The 20,962-nt window shown below is 44.7% G+C and overlaps 1 protein-coding gene across 1 annotated transcript in view; it reads right to left on the bottom strand.

The window, feature by feature from the left end:
- Positions 1 to 20,962, bottom strand: part of AK5 (adenylate kinase 5) — a 220,708-nt gene that overhangs the window by 58,208 nt on the left and 141,538 nt on the right. Inside the window, exon 9 of the mRNA XM_036256345.1 lies at positions 3,396 to 3,438. Within this exon, the coding sequence (XP_036112238.1) occupies positions 3,396 to 3,438 (43 nt within the window). The remainder of the gene's footprint in view (positions 1 to 3,395; positions 3,439 to 20,962) is intronic.

A 20,962-nucleotide genomic window follows, 5' to 3' on the forward strand; every position in this document is an offset into this window, starting at 1 on the left:
GGCCTTAGGAGAGTCAGAGAAACTCCCCAAGTTCAAGTTCTTCTCTGACTGGCTAATTTCTGAGCAGCTTAGTCTAAACCCATGGGGATGGTGGTGGGGGTGGCAGGCTGATTTCACAAACAAGAACTTGCATAAAGGTTTCTTTGATGTGCTTAGGCAAAGGCCAGGCACAGATTCTAAAGCAGTGGAGTGTTGTGGGCCGTGGTATCAAGAGCTAGCATTCAAAATCGTATTTTCAGAGCACCATGCTGGACAAACAAAACAACATCTGAAGCGGACTGCTCCCCTCAGCTGGACAGCTGTGACTACAGATAGAGTAGCTGAAGATAATTTTGAATACTTTATTGTTCTTGTTAACCCTTATGCTAAGGGAGATACTTCACAAACTGCAAGATACATTGTGCAGATGGTAATATATTGTAATGTAGGATATTTTGATGTGCTTCATTTCATGAAAAACTTGCATGCAGTTTTAAAGGAAAACAGTAACGTTCAAAGGTATTTGGTGTTTTTTGTTGGAACTCCAGGCTCCTGGGGCGTGGAGGTTCCTGGAGCAGCCCCCTCAGTGGGGGGAGCTCTGGAGAGTGGGCAGGATGGAGTCAGCCCTGAGCTCCTAGTCTAGGTGGAGCTCTGGGCTCTTCCTGGCTCAGAAAGTAACAGCTTTTGCTCATCCTATGGGTATGGGTTGACTAAAATGACAGGTAGAACGTGATTACCTGGAGAGAGAGAGTAGAAGGTTTTTATTTCCCTTTTTGGTGACAAAAATGACAATTTTTGCACTTTAAATAAACTGACAGGACTCTGATTTATACTTCATATCTTATGTAGATGATCAGTCCTTTATTTATTTATTTTTTATCCTCACCCGAGGACATTTTTCCATTTTTTGTTCAGATAGAGTGGGAGGGAGGGAGGGAGAGAGAGAGAGAGAGAGAGAGAGAGAGAGAGAGAGAGAGAGAGAACATGAAGAATTGAGTTGGGGGTAGAAGGGAACAAGATGGGAGAAAGAGCTGGAAGAAGAGGAAGAAGTAAATTTGGGGTCTTAGGAGTCATTTGTTTTTTAAATTGAAGGATGATTTGTTGTTGTTCTTTTTAATCAAAGATATGCAGAGTAGCCCATGGAAACTAGGAAAATCCCAAGCTATCTGGAGCTTTCTATTAAAGGCAAAAACACATTGGTGCTCTTAACATGTGGGGCCGGATGGTCATCTCACCTTCTCTGGGCTTCCGGTCTACCTTTATGAAACCGAGAAAATTTTAATCTACTTGCTATTTAAGAAAGTGGCTCTGGCCCTGCCGGTTTGGCTCAGCGGTTAGAGTGTCAGCCTGTGGTCCAGAGAGACCCGGGTTCGGTTCCCGCTAAGGGCACGTACCTCAGTTGCAGTTTGTCCCCGGCCCTGGTTGGGTTGTGTGGGTGGCAGCCACTCGATGTGTCCCTTTCACATTGATGTTCCCCCCACCCCACTCTATCTGAACAAAAAATGGAAAAATGCCCTTGAGTGAAAATAAAGAAATAAAATAAAAAAGGAAATGGTTCTGATTATTGTCATTATTATTTTTGATATAGCCTATTCCAGTCTAAAAAATTAGTTGGTACATTCATGGAATGTTGTTATCACAAATTAAAGTTATAGAGAGTTTTTAATGACATGGGAACATGTTTATGATATACACAAAAATTGGAGATAATATTTGTATTTACATACGCATTCTCCACTGTGTGAAAATAGGTACATAGACAACACCCTGGACTAAACTGTACTAGAAATGTTAATCATGATTATTTAGAGTCCATAAGATTTTAAATGACTCTGATTTTCTATTTTAAAAAGTTTTCCACAATGAATATGTGTTAATTTTGTAACCAGGAAAAGAGGAAACTTTATTAGGCCATCAATCAAGCCCAATCCAATTGGAACTGAGTTGATTATTTGCACTTGGCTCATGTTTATGTGCCTTTCCCCATGAATCACCCTGATGTCATCTGGTGACTGAGATTTTCCCACATTGCCATTGCCATTATCATCCAAGGACACTTTATCCACCACCGTGCTCATGGGTCAGTGCAGGATCAGAGTTGGGGTTATTTAGACAGCCAAATCACTTGTACGTATTCACAGTCAATATCAACATATTTCCATGGACTATAATGATAACATTTATTACAGAGTGATAATGTTAGAAGGTATGTTACGTAGGGCAAGCATGAACCTTATCTTTCTTTCTTTTTTTTAAATCCTAACCCAAGGACATTTTTGCATTTATCTTGAGATAGAACGGGAGGGAGAAAGAGAGAGAGAGAAACATCGATGTGAGAGAGACACTTTGAGTGGTTGCCACCCACACGACCCCAACCGGGGCTGGGGACAAACTGCAACCAAGTTATGTGCCCTTAACTCTCAGGTCCGCAGGCCGACGCTCTAACCGCTGAGCCAAACCGGCCAGGGCTGAACCTTATCTTTCTTTCTTAGACAATCTCAAATTCAGATAATTTTTATCTATTTTCAGTTCCATGTGTAGCTAACTATGGCTGGGTATTTTTCTTTCTTTCTTTCTTTTTTTTTTTTTACTTTCTGCAGGACTTTAACATGACAAAAAATTATAAAATAGTATAATTTGGGTGTTTCTTAGGTTGCATCCCAATGGGACACTGCAGAATAGTATCTACTATGCAGAAAAAAGACGTGTGTTCCATAAAATTTGAAGAATGTTTTATTTATATTATTTATTTATTTATTTATTAAATTCTTACGCTAAGATATTTTTCCATTTATCTTCAGATAGAGTGGGAAGGGGTGGGAGAGGGAGAGAGAGAGAGAGAGAGAGAGAGAGAGAGAGAGAGAGAGAGTCATCAACGCAAAGATACACATTAATTGGTTGCCTCCTGCATGACCTCAACCAGGGCCGGGGAACAAGCCCACAACCGAGGGTTGCCCTTGACCGGAGTCAAACCTGTGACTCTTGGTCCGCAGGCCAACACTCTAACCACTGAGCCAAACCGACCAGGGCTTGAAGAATGTTTTAATAAAGTTAGCTAGCTCTCTTTGCTGCAGGACTTGTAGGAGCCTTGCTGTGCTGTTACATATGTGACTTCCAAAGGTGAGGAGTGTTCACCATTTCCCACATTTGCTTTACCAGAGCACCCTCTTCTTACTGAGTGTCTCAGGGTCATGTGCTCCGGGCAGTAAGGAGGTGCATCTCTAAGGCCCCCCTTTGGCTCTTTACATGGACCAAGAGGGGAGAGATGCAGAGTTCCTTCCCATGTTCATTGTGTTCTCTGGCTAAGGGAAAAGTACATGTTGTTCATGGTTTATTATCTTTTTTTTGGCGTTTAATAAAAAAAGACATGTTCAAAGTCACTAGAGTGACAAGTCTGTTCAGTAAAGAAAACTCACCTCCCATGGTGTCCTCTCCAAATACATGTAACTGGTCATCACCCTGTTTATAAAAATAACAAAATATTAGATAATAATACTAATGGGTATTGTGTTAAACTTCTTGCCAACATTAACATACTTAACCTCCCAAACAACTCTATGAAGGAGGCACTATTGTGGTCTACTTTTTACAGATGAAAAAAACTCAGAGTTCGAGCAGTTAAGGTGTGCAAGGTCAGATTTAAACCTGGGGTCTGTCCCCAGAGTTCATGTTCTTCTTAACCGGTACAATATCCTGCCTAGTTTTCTTGCTGCATACCCTGTCAGAAAAGCTGATTTCAAAAAGGCAAAATCCTCCAGTACCCCAAACTCAGATAGGTGTGGTCACAGCTAACTTACCAACAGCTGTGACATAAAGCTGGCCCTGGCAACCCTTCTGCAAAGGGCAGACAGTGAATATTTTCAGCATGTGCTCTCTGCCAGCTACTGACCACAGGCCGAAGTCGGCCAGGCCCGGAAAGCATGAGAGAAGACAAGCCGGATGACCAGTTTTGATCGATGTGTGCCTCTTACATTTTCATATTACCTTTAAAGCAAACAGCTGCTCCATTTTCCTTATAGAAGAACCCACGATGATTGAAAAAAAATCCAGAAAAAAAAATTTATATAAAGGCATTTGGTGAGAATGTTCAATCCCACCAATGTCTCCTTTCACCCCCTTTTCCCACTTTCTCACCCTGTGTGGGTACCCACTCATAGAGGTTTATTTTATTTTTTGTATCTCTTCACATACACAAAAACCAACTCTCAGATATCCATGCATACACGAATATAAATATATAATCTTATTATTATTATTTTTAATCATCCTCACCTGAGGACATTTTTCCATTTTTTGTTCAGATAGAGTGGGAGGGAGAGAGAGGAACAGAGAGCAAGAGAAACATCGATGCGAAAGGGACACATCGAGTGGTTGCCACCCGCACAACCAACCAGGGCTGGGGACAAACTGCAACCGAGGTACATGCCCTCAGCGGGAACCGAACCCGGGTCTCTCAGGACCGCAGGCTGATGCTCTAACCGCTGAGCCAAACCGGCGAGGGCTAAATATTTAATCTTATTACCTGCATTGTGTACACAGAAAGAAGCATACTTATATTGTTCATGCATATGTGTTTATCATTACATACTAATGTATACCGTTCTTCCCCTTGCCTTTCTACTTATCAGTATTTCCTGGAGAACTTCCTGTATCAGCACAGAGTGTTCTCAGTTGTACAGTATTCTGCTGCATGGAAGGAAGGTCTCATAGTTGTTGCTATGGTTTTAATTTTTATTTATTTTACTTTATTTTTTTTGTTAATCCTCACCCGAGGATATTTTTCCATTGATTTTTAGAGAGCTGGGGATCAAACCTGCAACCCTTTGGTCCGTGGGCTGACACTCTAACTGCTGAGCCAAACTGGCTGGGGCTGTATCCTTTGTCACCCTGGCTGATTTGGCTCAGCGGTTAGAGCGTCAGCCTGTGGTCCCCAGAGTCGCAGGTTCGATCCCAGTGAAGGGCATGTATCTTGGTTGTGGTTCAGTCCCTGGCCCCGGCTGGGGTTGTTCGGGAGGCAACCAATCAATGTGTCTCTCACATCAATGTTTCTCTCTCTCTCTCCCTCCCTCCCACTCTATCTGAAGATAAATGGAAAAATATCCTCGGGTGAGAATTAAAAAAAAAAAGTCCTTTATCGATGGACCACTGAATTGTTTCCAACCTCGCACTATTTTTGAAAAGTAGCCTAATGAATAAATGTATATAAAAGTCATTTCATACACATATGCCTAGAGGATAAATTCCCAGAGAAGGGGCTGTGCAACCAAAGAGTAAATGTATTTATAATTTTGATAGATTTTGCTAAATGGCTCTCGCTACAGAAATCGTGCCATTTTGCAGAGGCAGCCTCTGGCCTGTGGTTTGATGCAGGACTCAGTTAAAGGAGGTTGCCTGGTTGCCCCCTTGAGGTAAACTGCCCTGAAGCACTTTGTCTGAAAACAGCCTTGCCGTCCTAGTTTAGAACACAAGCCTCCAGGGCAGCTTTCCTGCTCGTCTTCTTCGATTTCCTGTGTATCCAGAGCCGGTCCAGGTGAGACAGGAGTACTTAATGGAGTGGCCATTCAGGGACACAGCTACATTCATTAACTCCCTTCCAGGAGTAGGAGAGACTTCAATTGGTCCTCAGGGAGCCTCCCCCACACTTCCCTTGTTGAAATCATTGCACTTGGGAGCTGGGAGTATAGGAATCATCTAAAATCCAACCCTACCATCTGCCTCTCCCACTTACAGATGAGGAACAGATGCTTAGAAAAGTCATGCGAGGGAACCCTGGTCATGTCATCGCGTCTTTACCGACGTCATGGTTGGGATGAGAACCACATCTCCTACCACATATCAAGGCTCCTAGAAATTTAGTCCCATCAGTTTAGCGACCACAGTGCATCTGTTCGTGTCCTGCCAAGGGCTCACAGGAGTCTGGCCCCTTCCTCAAGCTGGGGTGACTCTGCTGTAAATTGTGCCTCAGTGTTCCCCTCAAGATCAGGCTGACCCCCGTCAGCTGACCAGCTGGGACCTCATCGTTGCTGGGCTACTACCCCTGCCCTATCCTGCGTCTCTCTCCATCCCCTAAGGGCACTCCCTAATAGCACAAGATCCTTGCCAAGAATCCCCATCTCAGGCTCTGCTGCTGGGAATCTGTTTGAGGCAATTAATATGTTTGCCCAAAATACAGCTATACAGAAAGAGGCTCAGCAGTCTTTGCTGGACAGGGATTGTCTAGTCAGACTCAGCTTATTGTTTGTCAAACAGCTACTGGTGTTCAGAGGAAAACCCCTGAGTCCTGTCCCTCAGTTTTTAATGTTATTGTTGAATGATCGGACTTACACCCTCCTTACAGGCTAAACCATAATGGAGCTTTCTTGTACCTGGCTGTCATGTTTTGGGAGTTTGATCAGGGTTAATCATGTTTAAAATGGCCTATCAGACCTCTGGCTGCTAGAGTCTGACCTGTTTTTGTCCATAGCTCGTATTCACAGCCTTCTATTCTGTCGGCCCAGAGGCTTTAAATAAGCCCCTGTTTTATTGCAGTGATTGCATGGACAGTGGGCAGGTTTCTGGAGCACAGGTGCCACTATCATCAGCTCTGCACCAGGAATGTGATGCTTTGACTGACAAGAAAAAGAAAGCCCTGGTGAATGGGGTGTTTGATTGGTGGGTGTTACCTTCCAGAGATGCTCAAAGCAAACCTCAGGATTCCAAGGTGAATCTTTTATAAATAAAATTATTCTGGAAAAAAGCTTCTGCACATCAAAAGAAACAACCATCAAAACTACATAGGAGATCATAATTGCCAATGATACATCAGGTAAGGGGTTAATTTCCAAAATATATAGAGTGCTCATACAGCTCAACAAAAGGAAGGCAAAGAACCCAATTAAAAAATGGGCAGAGGAGCTGAATAGACACCTCTCTAAACAGGACATACGAATGGCCAAGAGACATATGAAAAAATGCTCAATGTCACTAATCATCAGAGAGATACAAATTAAAACAACAATGAGGTATCGCCTCACACCTGTCAGAATGGCCGCATCAACAAATCATCCAACAACAAGTGCTGGCAAGGGTGTGGAGAAAAGGGGACTCTAGTACACTGCTGGTGGGAATGCAGACTGGTGCAGCCACTATGGAAAACAATATGGTGTTACCTCAAAAAGTTAAAAGTTGAACTGCCATATGACCCAGTTATACCACTTCTAGGAATATACCCTAAGAAGCCTGAAACACCAATCAGAAAAAATATATGCACCCCTATGTTCATAGCAGCACTATTTACAATAGCTAAGATCTGGAAACAGCCCAAGTGTCCATCAGTAGATGAGTGGATAAAAAAGCAGTGGTACATATACACAATAGAGTACTACGCAGCTATAAGAAAGAAAGATCTCTTGTCCTTTGAGATGACATGGAGGGACCTGGAGAGTATTATCCTAAATGAAACAAGCCAAGCAGAGAAAGACAAATATCACATAATCTCACTTATTTGTGGAATATAATGAACTAAACAAAGTGATGAACAAAAAAGACCCAGAGACATAGAAGAAGGGTACAGACTGACAGACCTCAGAAAAAGGAGTGTTGGGGGGGGGAGAGAGAAACCACAGAACTTATATGCATGTATGCATAACCAATGGACATAGACAACAAACCTGGGGACGAGGTGGGGGGGGGGGTGATGGGGAGGAGGGTGTCAATGGCGGAAAAAGAAGGAACATCTGTAACAAAAATAAATTAATAAAAATAATTTAAAAAATTATTCTGGCATCTTCAACACATACACACACACACGAAACAACTAATGAAAGGCAAAGACTTCCAGTTTTGTTGAAAAAGATGCTATACAGTGCCCAGAGGCTCTTTCTTTTCAAATGCTAGGTGCATTCTGCATGCAAGGCATTATTTTCAGAATGTCAATTATATAAGGAGCAAATTGTTATATAGGCTTATTCAAAAAACACCTGACAAGGTGTTGATGTCCAGTTGCGTTGTAGCTGCATCTTCAGTAAAGTGTATTTTGAGAAAACACAACCCACTGATGACTGAGTGCCACCCACATGCCTGTGGGTGCTCCTTCGTGTTACAGACTTCTATCGTGTTGTTGCTCCATCCAGTCAGCACTTTGTCATCTCTACGTCTGAACTGTGGGTACATGAGACATAGATGACTTCCCACAGTATGAGAGTAGGTTTTGGGAGGCACGAAGCAAGATATGGTATCTGAACAAACTGACAGAAAGAAATAGTACAAATATAGGCACGGATTTTATGTCCGTGCCACTTACGACTCACAAGCATGGAGCCCAGACAGCCTACAGTGATGTGATTGATACTGGTGACAGTGGACAGCTATAGAAAAACCACACACACACACACACACACACACACACACACACTCAGGTGGCCAGATCTCTTGTGCTTATATATATAATATGTTGGTAACTGATGGGGAAACATCAACAATCCTGCTGAAGTGACACACTTAGAGCCTCAATATGGGATTCATGGCTCTATGGGGAAACTAGACTGGGGTACAGCTTGGTTGTGCTCTCTACCCCTTAGTCTCCAGTCAAGCCGGAGCCAGGAGAGCAAAGCCTGCTTGCTTGCAGTCAGCTTCATCTCCCTGTGCGGATGTGGAGGCAAGGAACTGCTTCTGCAGGCTGGCTTCTGGTGTTACGTGTAGGAAGAGCGTTAGTTGGCGTGCGTGTTTTCCTTTTGGGTCAGAGCTCTGTGATCCCCATGAAATGCAGGGCAGAGTGCGCTGAGCAACAACATGGTACAAGTATAATGAATGCTCATGGTGCCATATTGAGACAGGGTATGTGGCGAAACCACTGCAAAGAACTGTCAAGAAGATAGTAAGACTTCCCCCACCCCCATATAGGATTTATGGCTTAAAAGCAGCAGAGGGCCTGGCTGGTGGCTCAGTGGTTGAGCGTAGACCCATGCACCAAGAGGTTGCTGGTTTGATTCCCGGTTAAGACACATGACCAGGTTGTGGGCTCAATCCCTAGGAGGGGCATGCAGGCGGTGGCCAGTCGATGTTCTTTCTCATTGTTATTTCTCCCTCTCCCTTCCTTTCTTTCTAAAATCAATAAAGGAAAAAAAAATCCCCAGCAGAGACCAGCTAGATCCAAAGTGACAACTAATTTCACCTAACGGTAACACCTGGCATTATTATATGATCACTGCAACACATTATTATATGATCACTGCAACGGGACACTCCGACCTACCTTAATCTGAAGCGGAAAGTCACATAAGAACCCAAAATGACAGACAGAGCTTCTCTAAGAAATCTGCACCCTTTTCCCGGGAAGAACTTAAATATTCCTCCCCCTCATTGACTACCCTATCCCCCAATTACATGGACCTCAATAAAGGAAGCAAATTCCTCCAAAGTGGCACTGCTCTGTCTGTGAAGTAGCCCATTCTCTGCCTTAAGGCTTCACTAATAAACTCACTTTCACTTTAAAGTCTATGCTGACTCATGTATGAATTCTTTCCTGCGAGAAGCCGAGAACCCACAGAGGGCTGTGCACCCAAGGGTGCCCAGGCCCCAGGAACGCCCGCATCAATCTGAATAGAAACAGAGTGGATTCATTTGCTAAAAGAGGGACTGAAGCTGGATTATGGTGATTTGAAAGTGAAATTCTCAAGGTTTACTGGTACGCTGTGAATGAAGTTTTGAAATTTTTTGGATCTTCAGCAGAAGACCATAGGAAAATGGAAATATAACTATATTTTATCAACGGGAAGAAGAAGACTGTTCCTGGAGAAATGTTCTGAGTGTTTACAGTTCATTGCTAAAGCATGTTTTCATTTCAAGCAATGAGCAATTTGAAAAATAATGTATGGGAAGTGGTATGTAATTTGGTTACACCCAAGAATTTATTTTACAACAAGTACCATTTCTCTTTCAGTCAAGTACTCACAATGAGAGGTTTGCTTGCTATAGAGGTACTTATATAATTGAGTAAACAGGGAGAAAAATACAGGGGATGCTAGGCTAACCATTTCTCAGTCTTATTTAATTGCAGGTTCTCTACATGAACTGCTTTAAATAGTGGTTTACAGATCTAGTTCTTTAGGAGAAATGGCATTTTCTTTTAGGTATAAATTGAATGTATACATAAAAAAGTATGGGAATTGAAATGTTGATGTCTCTAATAAGAAATTTAAAAATATTTGTATTTTCATAATTTTTAAACGTATGTTTTTACTGATTTTTAGAGAGAAAGAGAGAGAGAGAGAAACATTGATCAGCTGCCTCCCATACACACCCTCACCTGGGATTGAACCCGAAACCTGGGCATGTGCCCTGACTGGGAATCGAATTGGTGACCTTTCAGTGTCTGGGACGATGCTCAGTCAACTGAGCCACACTGGCCAGGGCTCGAATAAGAAATTTTAAAGAAAAAAGTTTTTCCCCAATGTTTTCTATAAATTCGTGTTTTTGCCTCACTGCTAGAAGACCATGTGGGAAACACTTTGGTCCCTTTTCACAAGCCCCAAGCAGCACTGTGGTCAAGCAGGGCTCTGTCAGGCTGGTGGTGTAAAGCTAGGGACGAGGTTCCCATTCTGATTTCGTCCCACTTAATGTTAGCCATAAAGTCACATCTGACTGGGGTTTTACCAAGGAGTGTTGTTTGGCTTTTACCGCTCTGTGTTCTGATTTCTTGTAAAACAAAAAATGGCAAAGCTTAGCATCAACCACTGGGAACTACAGAGCCTATTGGCCAGTTTCTAGCCATTTTATTAGGTTCTATGAGACTATTGATTCCTTAAGAAATACTCTCAGGAAATGGAAAATCAGGTTAACTGATAGAGTAAAACACACTATATGTTTGTTCATGTGTTTTTCAGGGAGAAAAACATCACCTAGAGAAGATAGCCTTTGTCCCACCAACTCTCTTTAAAAAGGAAGTAAGCCTGGGGGAAGGTAGGTCCGGATGAAGTGAGCGGGACTCTGACGACCTCCTGGGTTCCTCCTCCTTCTGAGTTCTTTGCTCATCATGGGTGGACCCCAGTGCTTTCTCTGCAGTCTGAGGCACTCTTTTTTTTTTTGCCATCAATACGAAATGTACTTGTGTAAAAAAAAAAAAAAATTCAAATGCTGGCATTGTCCAGAAAAATGTGACGGGTTTATTTACAATTGTTATAAAGTTGAACTGCTGAAACTGTTCACTGAAACATTGTGACTGGCATTCATGCTTTATGTCCCTGCATTTATATTCCCACAAATGAAAAGGGAAAAACTGCCAATATCTGATTTCTGTCCCCGATTTTCAACTTAGTCACCTTTTGATCCCAAGGGAGGAAAAAAAATCTAATGTTCTGCACTACCAATAACAGGAAGAGAATTTTTTTTTTTTTTATCCTCACTCGAGGACATTTTTCCATTTTTTGTTCAGGTAGAGCGGGAGGGAGAGAGAGGAACAGAGAGAGAGAGAGAGAGGAACAGAGAGAGAGAGAGAGAGAAACATCGACGTGAAAGGGACACATAGAGTGGCTGCCACCCGCACGACCGACCAGGGCCGGGGACAAACTGCAACCGAGGTACATGCCCTTAGCGGGAACCGAACCCGGGTCTCTCAGGACCGCAGGCCGACGCTCTAACCGCTGAGCCAAACCGGCCAGGGCAGGAAGAGAATTTTTTAAAAGAATAAAATGTTCCCCATCACACTGGATTCTTAAGCACATTCTCCACACATGCAGTGTGCTGGCTCGATGCCTTTTGCACAGTTGTTGCACATTTGGCACGGACAGCACACAGGTTGGTGTCTTCAAAAAGGCCAACCTGGAAGGCCTCACTTTCTGCCCGAAAAGCACCGTTAGCGGCACACTGGAAGCGCAGATCTGGTCTGAAGTTCTTAGCAGTTTCTCACACCAGATGCTGGAAGGGAAGTTTTCGAAATCAGAAGTTCAGTGGATTTCTGATAATGTCTAATTCCACGGAGTGCTGTGGGCCAGGCCTGTCACGATGAGGTTTCTTCACCCCTCCAGTAGAGGGCGCTCTGCTGGGAGCGGCTTTGGAAGCCAGTTGCTCCCTCAGTGCTTCACCACCGCTTGGTTTGCAGGCAGTCTGCTTGGTACCAGCCATGGTATAAAGACCTCCTTACTTACCCCCTTCTCCTGGGGCTAGAGCTCGACGAGCTGGAGGTGGTGCTGGCGTTGGAGAGAGATCATTCCTGAAGTATTTCTTAAATGATCGCTGTCACAGATGCATGGACAGCTTTCAAAGGTCCACCGTGAGATTTCCGGTGGAGCTCGGATCTTTCCCTACTTCCCTTGCTTTCTTTGTTCTTCAACTTGAATGTCTGCGTTCCGTTCCCTGAGGTTCTAGAGGGTAATGCTGACAGGAGTGGGACAGGGTTAATTAGTGGCCATGAGTCACAGAGCAAAGGAGGAACGGAAGGTGACACCAGGTTGGAGCCATGAGTCACAGAGGCAGGTCAAAAGAAGTGTTCTTCTCACTAGAAACAATCTGTAGACATGAGATGAGGGGTTTTTACATTAGAGTTTGAAGTCTCAGGAAGGGCTCAGGATGAGAGAGCTTGATGAGCAGATATTATCTACTGTTGCTGGCTACATCTTGGATGGAGTTCATGCTGTTTTTCCCAAGCTAGTTAAGATAAACTCCATGAGATAAATGAATGGATTAATTTCTCAGAACTTGACCTGTTTTATCTGGCCTCTGGATCCCTGCCTAGTCTGTTTGCCCAGCCTGGAATGCCTTCTCCTTTACCCTGCTTGTCTCCTCTGGCCTCGGTACAAGTCCTGGCAACATTCAGTGTTCCCACAGAATGTGGGCCCGCGATGAAACTGGCAAGCTGACAGTTTTCAAGAAGGATGCTTTGTTGCGGCTATTCTTACTTCTTCATTATAAACTATGATTGTTTTATCTTCATTATTATCAATTTTTTTTTTTTGAGTTGTTTACTTAAAGCTACATGTCCTGTGTGGTGAGACCTCTATGTTGACAGTCTTTGGGGGTAGAGTTTAAGATCTGCAAGTTCAGTGGTTCACAGATGAACCTCCAGACTACTCCAGTTATGGAGTTCATGGCTCTAAACAGCCCAATGTGATGGTGCAATAAATGTCAGAGTTACAATTTTCCCAAGACAAAAACTGGTGGGTTTCTAGAGTGACTTACTTGTGTGCCTCCTGGAATACGTTCTGCAGGAAGGCCAGCCTTGATAATGCCTCTGTTTTAAAATGTTAGTACAGAGTTACACAGGAGATAAAACAAAGAAACATTTTACTCTCTTTTGAGAAAACTTTGGTGCCCTGGCCGTTTTGGCTCAGTGGTTAGAGAGTCGGCCTGCAGATGAAAGAGTTGTGGGTTCGATTCTGGTCAAGGGCATGTACCTTGGTTTTGGTTTGTCCCCGGCCCTGGTAGGATTCCTGTGGGAGGCAGCCAGTCAATGAGTCTCTCTGTCTCTCTCTCCTTCCCCCATCCCCACTCTATCTGAAGATAAATGGAAAAATATCCTTGGATGAGGATTGAAAAAAAAGGTTGTGGGTTCGATCCCTGGTTGGGCATCGATGTTTCTCTCTCACGTTGATGTTTCTCTCACTCTCCCTTCCTGTCTCTCTAAAATCAATTTTAAAAAATCCTCGAGTGAGGATTAAACAAACAAACATACAAACAAACAAAACCTTGGGCGAAGGGTATTTGGGGCATTTTTATTTTTTATTTTTTTTAAATCTTCACCCGAGGATATTTTTCTATTTATCTTCAGATAGAGTGGAAGGGAGAGAGAGAGAAACATCCATGTGAGAGAGACACATTGACTGGTTGCTTCCTGCATGACCCCAACCAGGGTTGGGGATGAACTATAACCAAGATACATGCCCTTGACTGAATTGAAACCGTGACTCTTTGGTCCATGGGCCTATGCTCCAACTGCTGAGCCAAACTGGCCAGGACTATTTGGGGCATTTTTAAAAGGCACGATGACATATTGAAAAAGCAGACACTCGCCCTGGCTGGTTTGGCTCAGCGGTTAGAGCGTTGGCCTGTGGTCCAGAGAGACCCGGGTTCGGTTCCCACTAAGGGCATGTACCTCGGTTGCAGTTTGTCCCCGGCCCTGTTTGGGTTGTGCGGGTGGCAACCACTTGATGTGTCCCTTTCCCGTCGATGTTTCTCTCTCTCTTCCTCTCTCTCCCTCCCACTCTATCTGAACAAAAAAGGAAAAAATGTTCTCGGGTGAGGATAAAAAAAAGAAAAAGCAGACACTCAACCCACTACTAAAAAACAAGCTAATGCAGGAGCCAGGGAAACCTGCCTGCTCTCGCCTGCTTCTCCAAGCCTCTCATTCTGAAAGCAGCACAGAGCAAACAAACTGCCAAAGGCCGAAATAAAAGCAGCTCAGAAAAAACAAGCCTGTCAGAGGCATTAACCCTTACAAGCCGGACTTCTGGAATGCAGGGCAGGACCCCTGCCGCTGGGAGGGGCTGCCTTGGAGGCTGGGCGCAGGGCTGGTTCTGCATCTGTGCACTGCGCGGTAGCCTAGGAGGGGAGGGGGCTGAATCCACTCACCAGCCTGTCCCCAGGATGTGTGTGCTCAGAGGGCTTTCCCCCTCATTTGCACAAAGACTCTACACGGGCTATTGGTAGCCTGCCTTGATGTGAAGTTTGATCAATTCCCACCCCCCCTGTTTGATATTCACAATAGAAATTAAAGAGAGTATGGGGGTGGGGGAAGCAAAGAGAATTTCACAGCTCTTGCAAATGCCACTTTCATGGTATCAGTCAGACGCCAGCCCAGCTGCTGGGAGAGAGCACGCTCTCCTTTCTAAGTCCAGAGCTTACAACATGGCCTTGGGCTGGTTCTCTAGCTCTGCCTTGACCCAGTTCCAGCTCGTCAGCCTCTCCCTCCTCACTGCCTCTTTCCCTGATTCACAGGACAGGAACCACCAGTTCGTTCCTGCCTGCATGAGGATACTCTTTCGAGGATCGGATGAGGGCTGAAGGGAAAGGGCAGGGTACAAACGCAGGTGTGCTCACTGTCTCGAGGCTGCTCTGCCTTGGGAAAGGGGCGGGGCGGGACGGGTCACCTTAGACACGTCTGGTGAGCCCTCTCCTTCCCCTGAAGTTGTAAAACATGCAGCTTTAAAGGAACAGGGATATTCTAAAGGCTGGAATAATCCTTCTCATCAATGCCTCTTCATGTCTTCTGCATATGTACTAAAATTAAAGAATTAAAAGCGCTGAAGAAGAACAAATATGAAGGGGATTATGCCATGGATTTGACACATTAGTATTTATTTTAGAACAAAATTGAGTGAGAAGTTACCATATGAAATTGGCTGAGGGTACACACTTCCAGTTATAAGATAAGTAAGTCTTGGGGATGTACAGCCTTGTGACTCTAGTTAACCCCATAGTGTACAGTATATGTGGAAGTTGCCAAGAGAGTAGATTTTATGTATTTATATTTTTATCTTCACCCGAGAACATTTTTCTATTTATCTTTATATAGAGAGGGAGGGAGAGAGAGAAACATCGATCTGAGAGAGACACATAGACTGGTTGCCTCCTGCACTACCCCAACCAGGGCCAGAGATGAACCTCAGCCGAGGTATGTGCCCTTGACCGGAATTGAACCCGCAACTCTTTGGTCCGTAGGCTGACGCTCTAACCACTGAGCAAAACCAGCCAGGGCAAGAGAGTAGATTTTAAAAGCTCTCATCACAAGAAAATAATGTGTAACTATGTGATCGTGATATAAACTAGACTTATCATGGTGATCATTTCACATATATACACATATCAAATCATGTTGTATACCTGGAACTAATACAATGTTGTGTCAATTATATCTCAATTTAAAAAAAGAAATTACCACATGAGAAATAGATGGTCCATAAATAATTATTTTTTTATTTTTTTAAATCCTCACCCGAGGACATTTTTCCATGTTTTGTTCAGACAGAGTGGGAGGGAGAGAGAAGAAGAGAGAGAGAGAGAAACATCGACGTGAAAGGGACACATCGAGTGGCTGCCACCTGCACGACCAACCAGGGCCGGGGACAAACTGCAACCGAGGTACGCGCCCTTAGCGGGAACCGAACCCGGGTCTCTCTGTACCGCAGGCCGACGCTCTAACCGCTGAGCAAAACCGGCCAGGGCCATAAATAATTATTTTATGCTGAAAACACCTTTCACCACTGAGCTTCAGCCTCACGAAAGCTCACATCTACCGTCAGCCTCGGCCTCCCAAGCGTCTCCCCAGCTCTGACTCCCCGCACTGTCCAGCGGCAGCCCCTGCACGCAGACCCACAGGGGACACGGGGGACTCATTGCTGTGAGTGCGGTCAAGGAACCCTGTGGAGGAGGAAACAGGCCTTCAGAGAGGCCCAGGGGTGTGACACAGTTGCCTGGTGTCACACATCCGGCACGTGAGAGAGCTGACACCTGAAATCGGGGGATCCGACTCCAAAGACGGAGCTTTTTGCCCTGTCCGTGAAGGAACAGATGAGGAAGCCTGATATTATTCTCTATGCAGGAGATGCCAGCACCCATTCCAAACAGTTGCTTATTTGTTACATGTCCAAACAAGTCCATGTTTAAATTAATCTGGTCCCACAAAACCCACTGTATGTTCTTTAGACTTTCATGTTCTGTATACACGCAGGGTTTCACCCGATGGGGAATATTGCATTCCTAACACCTGCAGTGCAGTGTGGGATACTAGGAAAGGCACTGGACCCCTAGGAACTTGGGCTTGAGTCTAAAATGCTATGTGTTTGGTACCGTCGGCGAGGCCTGCATTCAGCACTCCGGGCCTGCCTGCCGGCCTGGGCTGGGGAGCGAACAGACGTGGCCCGTGCTGGGGCGCTCTGTGTCCAGTTGGGGAGACTGACATAACCATATAAGCAAATGCATATTAAATAGGAAAGTACATGAAAGAAAGGGCTCTAGGAAGATTAAAATAGGAGCTCTGATGTGCACAGGTGTTGGGGAGTAGGCTCTTTGTTGGCCAAGTGGGGAATGGAGGGAGGGTGAGTGAAGAAAGACAAGCCTGTCCCAGGAGGAGCCCTCAGATGACGCAAAGCCCAACAGAGGAGCAGCCCACACCCTAGAGAAGCTGAAGGCAGGTCCATGAGGCTGGGCACAGAGACCGGAAGGACGGTACAAGGAGGGACCCTGCAGGGCCTCGGAGCCCTAGAGAGGGCTCAGGCTTCATCCCAGCAGCAATGGGGAACAGGCGTTGAGGGATGTAAGTTGGAAAGTGACACGAGCTGTTCTGTGTTTTGATAAATATCACTCTCGATTCCGTGGAACATGGACTGGAGGTGTCTTTTTGTCTAAGGTGGGGAGAAGAGTGGCCACCCCAGAGACTGGTGGCTAAAAGGAAATGAGAGCATCCAAAGTATTTTGTAAATAGTCAATTGTTGTGCAAATAAGTATTATTACTATACCCTTGTTTATTAGTTATTCTCCATGTCTTCAGAAAAGTCACAACTCCTAAGGTTATAAGATAAGTTCAGGGTCAAACACAGTGCTAGAACCCACCCCTACTCTCACCTAGCCTTTCAATTCGGGTTCCGCACTATTACCTTAAAAATAGAAATCGATCCAAGTGGGCTTTGGTGGAACTGGATGTAAGCAAACATTTTTTCTTTCTTTTTTTTTATACGTGTCCCTAGTGGGAACCGAACCCGGGACTCTCTGGTCCGCAGGCCGACACTCCAACCACTGAGCCAAACCGGCCAGGGCACCCCAGAACATTCTGAGGTGAAATCTGAGGCTACATGTTCCTGACCACAGAGGACAACAAGGTCAGCATTTTGCTCAACGTGAAGTGGGTGGACAGGACGCCAGTTGAAAAGCCAAGCGGAGACAGGCAAAGTTTCAGAAAAGTCTTGGGGAAAATAACTCCTCAGACATGACTTTCTTCCCTTTATTTTTAAAAGAATGTTAAGCTTCAGAGCAACTACAGTACATTTGTTTCTTCATTTTTTCCCCCTCACTTAATTGAGCAGTTGCTACGGCAACTCAAGCACAGAAGACTCATCGCCTTGGATGAGCTGCAGACACACATTTTTCATCTCCTGCAAGATGCAGTGAGCTTGTCCAAAGGTAATCTGGAGCTGTTGCCTTCCTCCCGGCCAGACGGCAGTGTGCTCCACGGGACCGCGAAGTGGCAGCACTTCGTTTTCATGAATGAGAAAAATATGTCCTGGGGACAGAGGTCTAGAAATCTCACCAGGATTCAGACCTGTCAGCCAGGCAACAACACTGCAGTACCACAGTGTACAGGGGGGAGAGCAGAGCAACCAAGGGAACAGGAGCTCCCTTTCCTAGGAGCACACCACCATGTTCGTATGCCCTTCTTGGTGAAGAGCCCCCCCGAGTCCATCTTCAGAATTTAGACCTGGATTAGGATAAAGGTCCTGGGTATCCACTGCCCCCTGACCTCCTCCTCTTTCTCCTCTCATTGATCCCTTTGCTTCTGCCCTGGACCGAGCCCCTATCATCTGTGCTTGCCTGAAATACTAAAATATCCTCCTAACCAGCCTCCCTGAAATCAGCCTCTCCACTTCGTCTGTGCTCCACATGGGTAGAAACAGTGTATTTCTAGAATGCAGGTCTGATGCTGTCTCCCTGCTCCAAGGCTGACAATTTCCCCCAGTGCACATGTAATGCCCTCCCTGACCTGTGCCAGCTCACCCCTCCGGGGCATCTGTGCCACTGTCTGCTCCTACAGGTCCTGCTGGCTGTCCCTCTATGTGCCCTGCGTTTCCAACCATTATATTCAGCCTATCATCTTTCCCTGGAATGACCGGTCTAGCTGCCCACAACTCCTCTTATTAAAAGATCCATTTTAGGACTAAATTCCTTCCTCCTATTGGAATGAATCTTCCTCTCCAGGGTGCTCCCAGAGCATGCTCTGTCTCTGCGATGGTGCATCCCACATCATACTCTGGCCTACGTTAGAGTTGGTTATGTATTCCATCCATCTTTTCATCTCCACAGCACCTTCAACAGAGACGATGGAGGAAGTGGCTCCCTCCTCATTAACCCATAGCACTTATATAATTTCTCGGCATAGTAGAATTGAACTCTTTGCCCAGCTAATCCCGCCCCCAAAATGTAACACTGGCCACAGGAGGCTGCATCAGGAGAGCAGCTGAACCATGCTTGGACAGTTAACATCCTTCCCTAGGAATTTACATGGAGACAGATTGGCCTCTTTGTTGGCTGAGCCAGTTGGCAGACACTTCTACCACCATGTCAGTGGGACTGGTAGAAGAAACAGGTCTGCAAAGAGAGAAGACAGACATAGAGGAAAATTCTTAACGGCCTTTCAGCACCTAGTTCTGCATCGTTTCTAATGCTTAGGCGCGCTGTTCCTTGGATTTGTGAGAGGTCCCTCCAAATTTATAATAAATATACCTTTCTGTGGAAGTTAGCTTAAGCAGGCTTTGTGACTTGCAACCCAAGGAACCTTAACTAAGACACTCACCTCGTAAGGTATGCTTTTGTAACATGCTCTCTTTTCTGGGAGACAAGATCTTCAAGGCAGAGACTAAGTGCATCTTCAGGGTGTTCCTAACTGCAGAATCTGGCACGGTGCCCGACATTTAGGAGATGTTCACTATGTAGTTGTTGAATCGATACATTGACATTTTCCTGACTCAAATGAGTTAATGTACAAAAACCATAAAGTACTAAATCAACGTGAGCCTCACTTATTATTATCAGACTCTGCGCCTTGCTCACTCCTCCCAGAGAAAAAGGGGGAGTGCTTGGGAGACTTCTCAATTGTTTAGAAGTCAGGCAGGGAGGAGGGGTGCTAATTATTGGCTCCCCCCCCCAAACATTAGGGGGGAAGACTTTCTTCTTCCCTCCAAATTCTCTGAAAATTTATTTGAAATGCTTCATTAAATCACACCCAACTAATCCATGTTTATAATAATCCATTGGGATCTGGATTCTTTGCATGCCATTAATAAAAGAATTTGGTGCCAAATTGCAAATAAGGCAGCAGGGACCCAATTCAGCTAGTCGAGAGAAGACATTTTAAGATAACTTTAAGCACTGCTGAGTTTCCACTCTGTACAGAATTGATACAAATTACATTTCTCCATTAAAGCAGGGTTCAAGTTATCAATAATCTTTTTTAGCCTGTCTCCAGAATATCTTCCACAAAGACAGTTTTATTATTTTAAGGCATGGAGAATAAGGCTACAAATGGAACATAGGAAGATTAATGGAGAGGTTCTGGGAACTAGCTGTAAGTATTTAAGAAAGGCTATGAGTTTGGAAATGACAAGGATTCTTGGATGTTTTGAATAAGATTGCGTCTAGAGAAAGGAAAGTGTGGAAACACACAGCCTGACCCTAAGAAACCTGGTGGCTGCGTGGGAAATACAGGACTGATTGTGGACTTAACTTATTTCCAAGGAGCGGCATGGGGACGGGGAGTCTGCAGCATGTCCTAGGGACTGAACATGGGCTGGCCACATGGATGAGTGACATTTGGCAGGACTATCTTATTGATCCATGGACTACAGATACTTTAGCAGTTAAGGTACACTCTGTGCCCTGAGTCATGTGGCACTAAATTGATCTCAGTTTGACAGCTCTTATTGCAAATAATTGAGAAGAACAGCATTATCTAAAAACCTTCCTCTTTAGAATCCTTTTGTCCCACCTCAATCACCTTGCATTATTATTGAAGCCTATCTGATTAGAAAGAAGTGAAAATATTGCAGTATTACCCTTTATACTCTCTGGCTCGGTAGTCCCAGTATTAGGAATCTCTCCTGGGGTAATGAGAAGATTTGGGCCAAGTTCACGTGCAGTCACATGCCACAGCAGCACTACAGCTGACTTTGACAGCATGGGGTTAGGGTACAGACCCCTGCACAGGTGAAGATCCATGTGTAACTTTTGACTCCCCCCAAACTAACTACCGATAGCCTACGATTGACCAGAACCTGACCGATAACCCAGTTGATTAGCACATTTT

The sequence above is a fragment of the Molossus molossus genome, unplaced genomic scaffold (genome assembly GCF_014108415.1).
Source record: "Molossus molossus isolate mMolMol1 unplaced genomic scaffold, mMolMol1.p scaffold_m16_p_12, whole genome shotgun sequence".
Classification (NCBI taxonomy): Eukaryota; Metazoa; Chordata; class Mammalia; order Chiroptera; family Molossidae; genus Molossus; species Molossus molossus.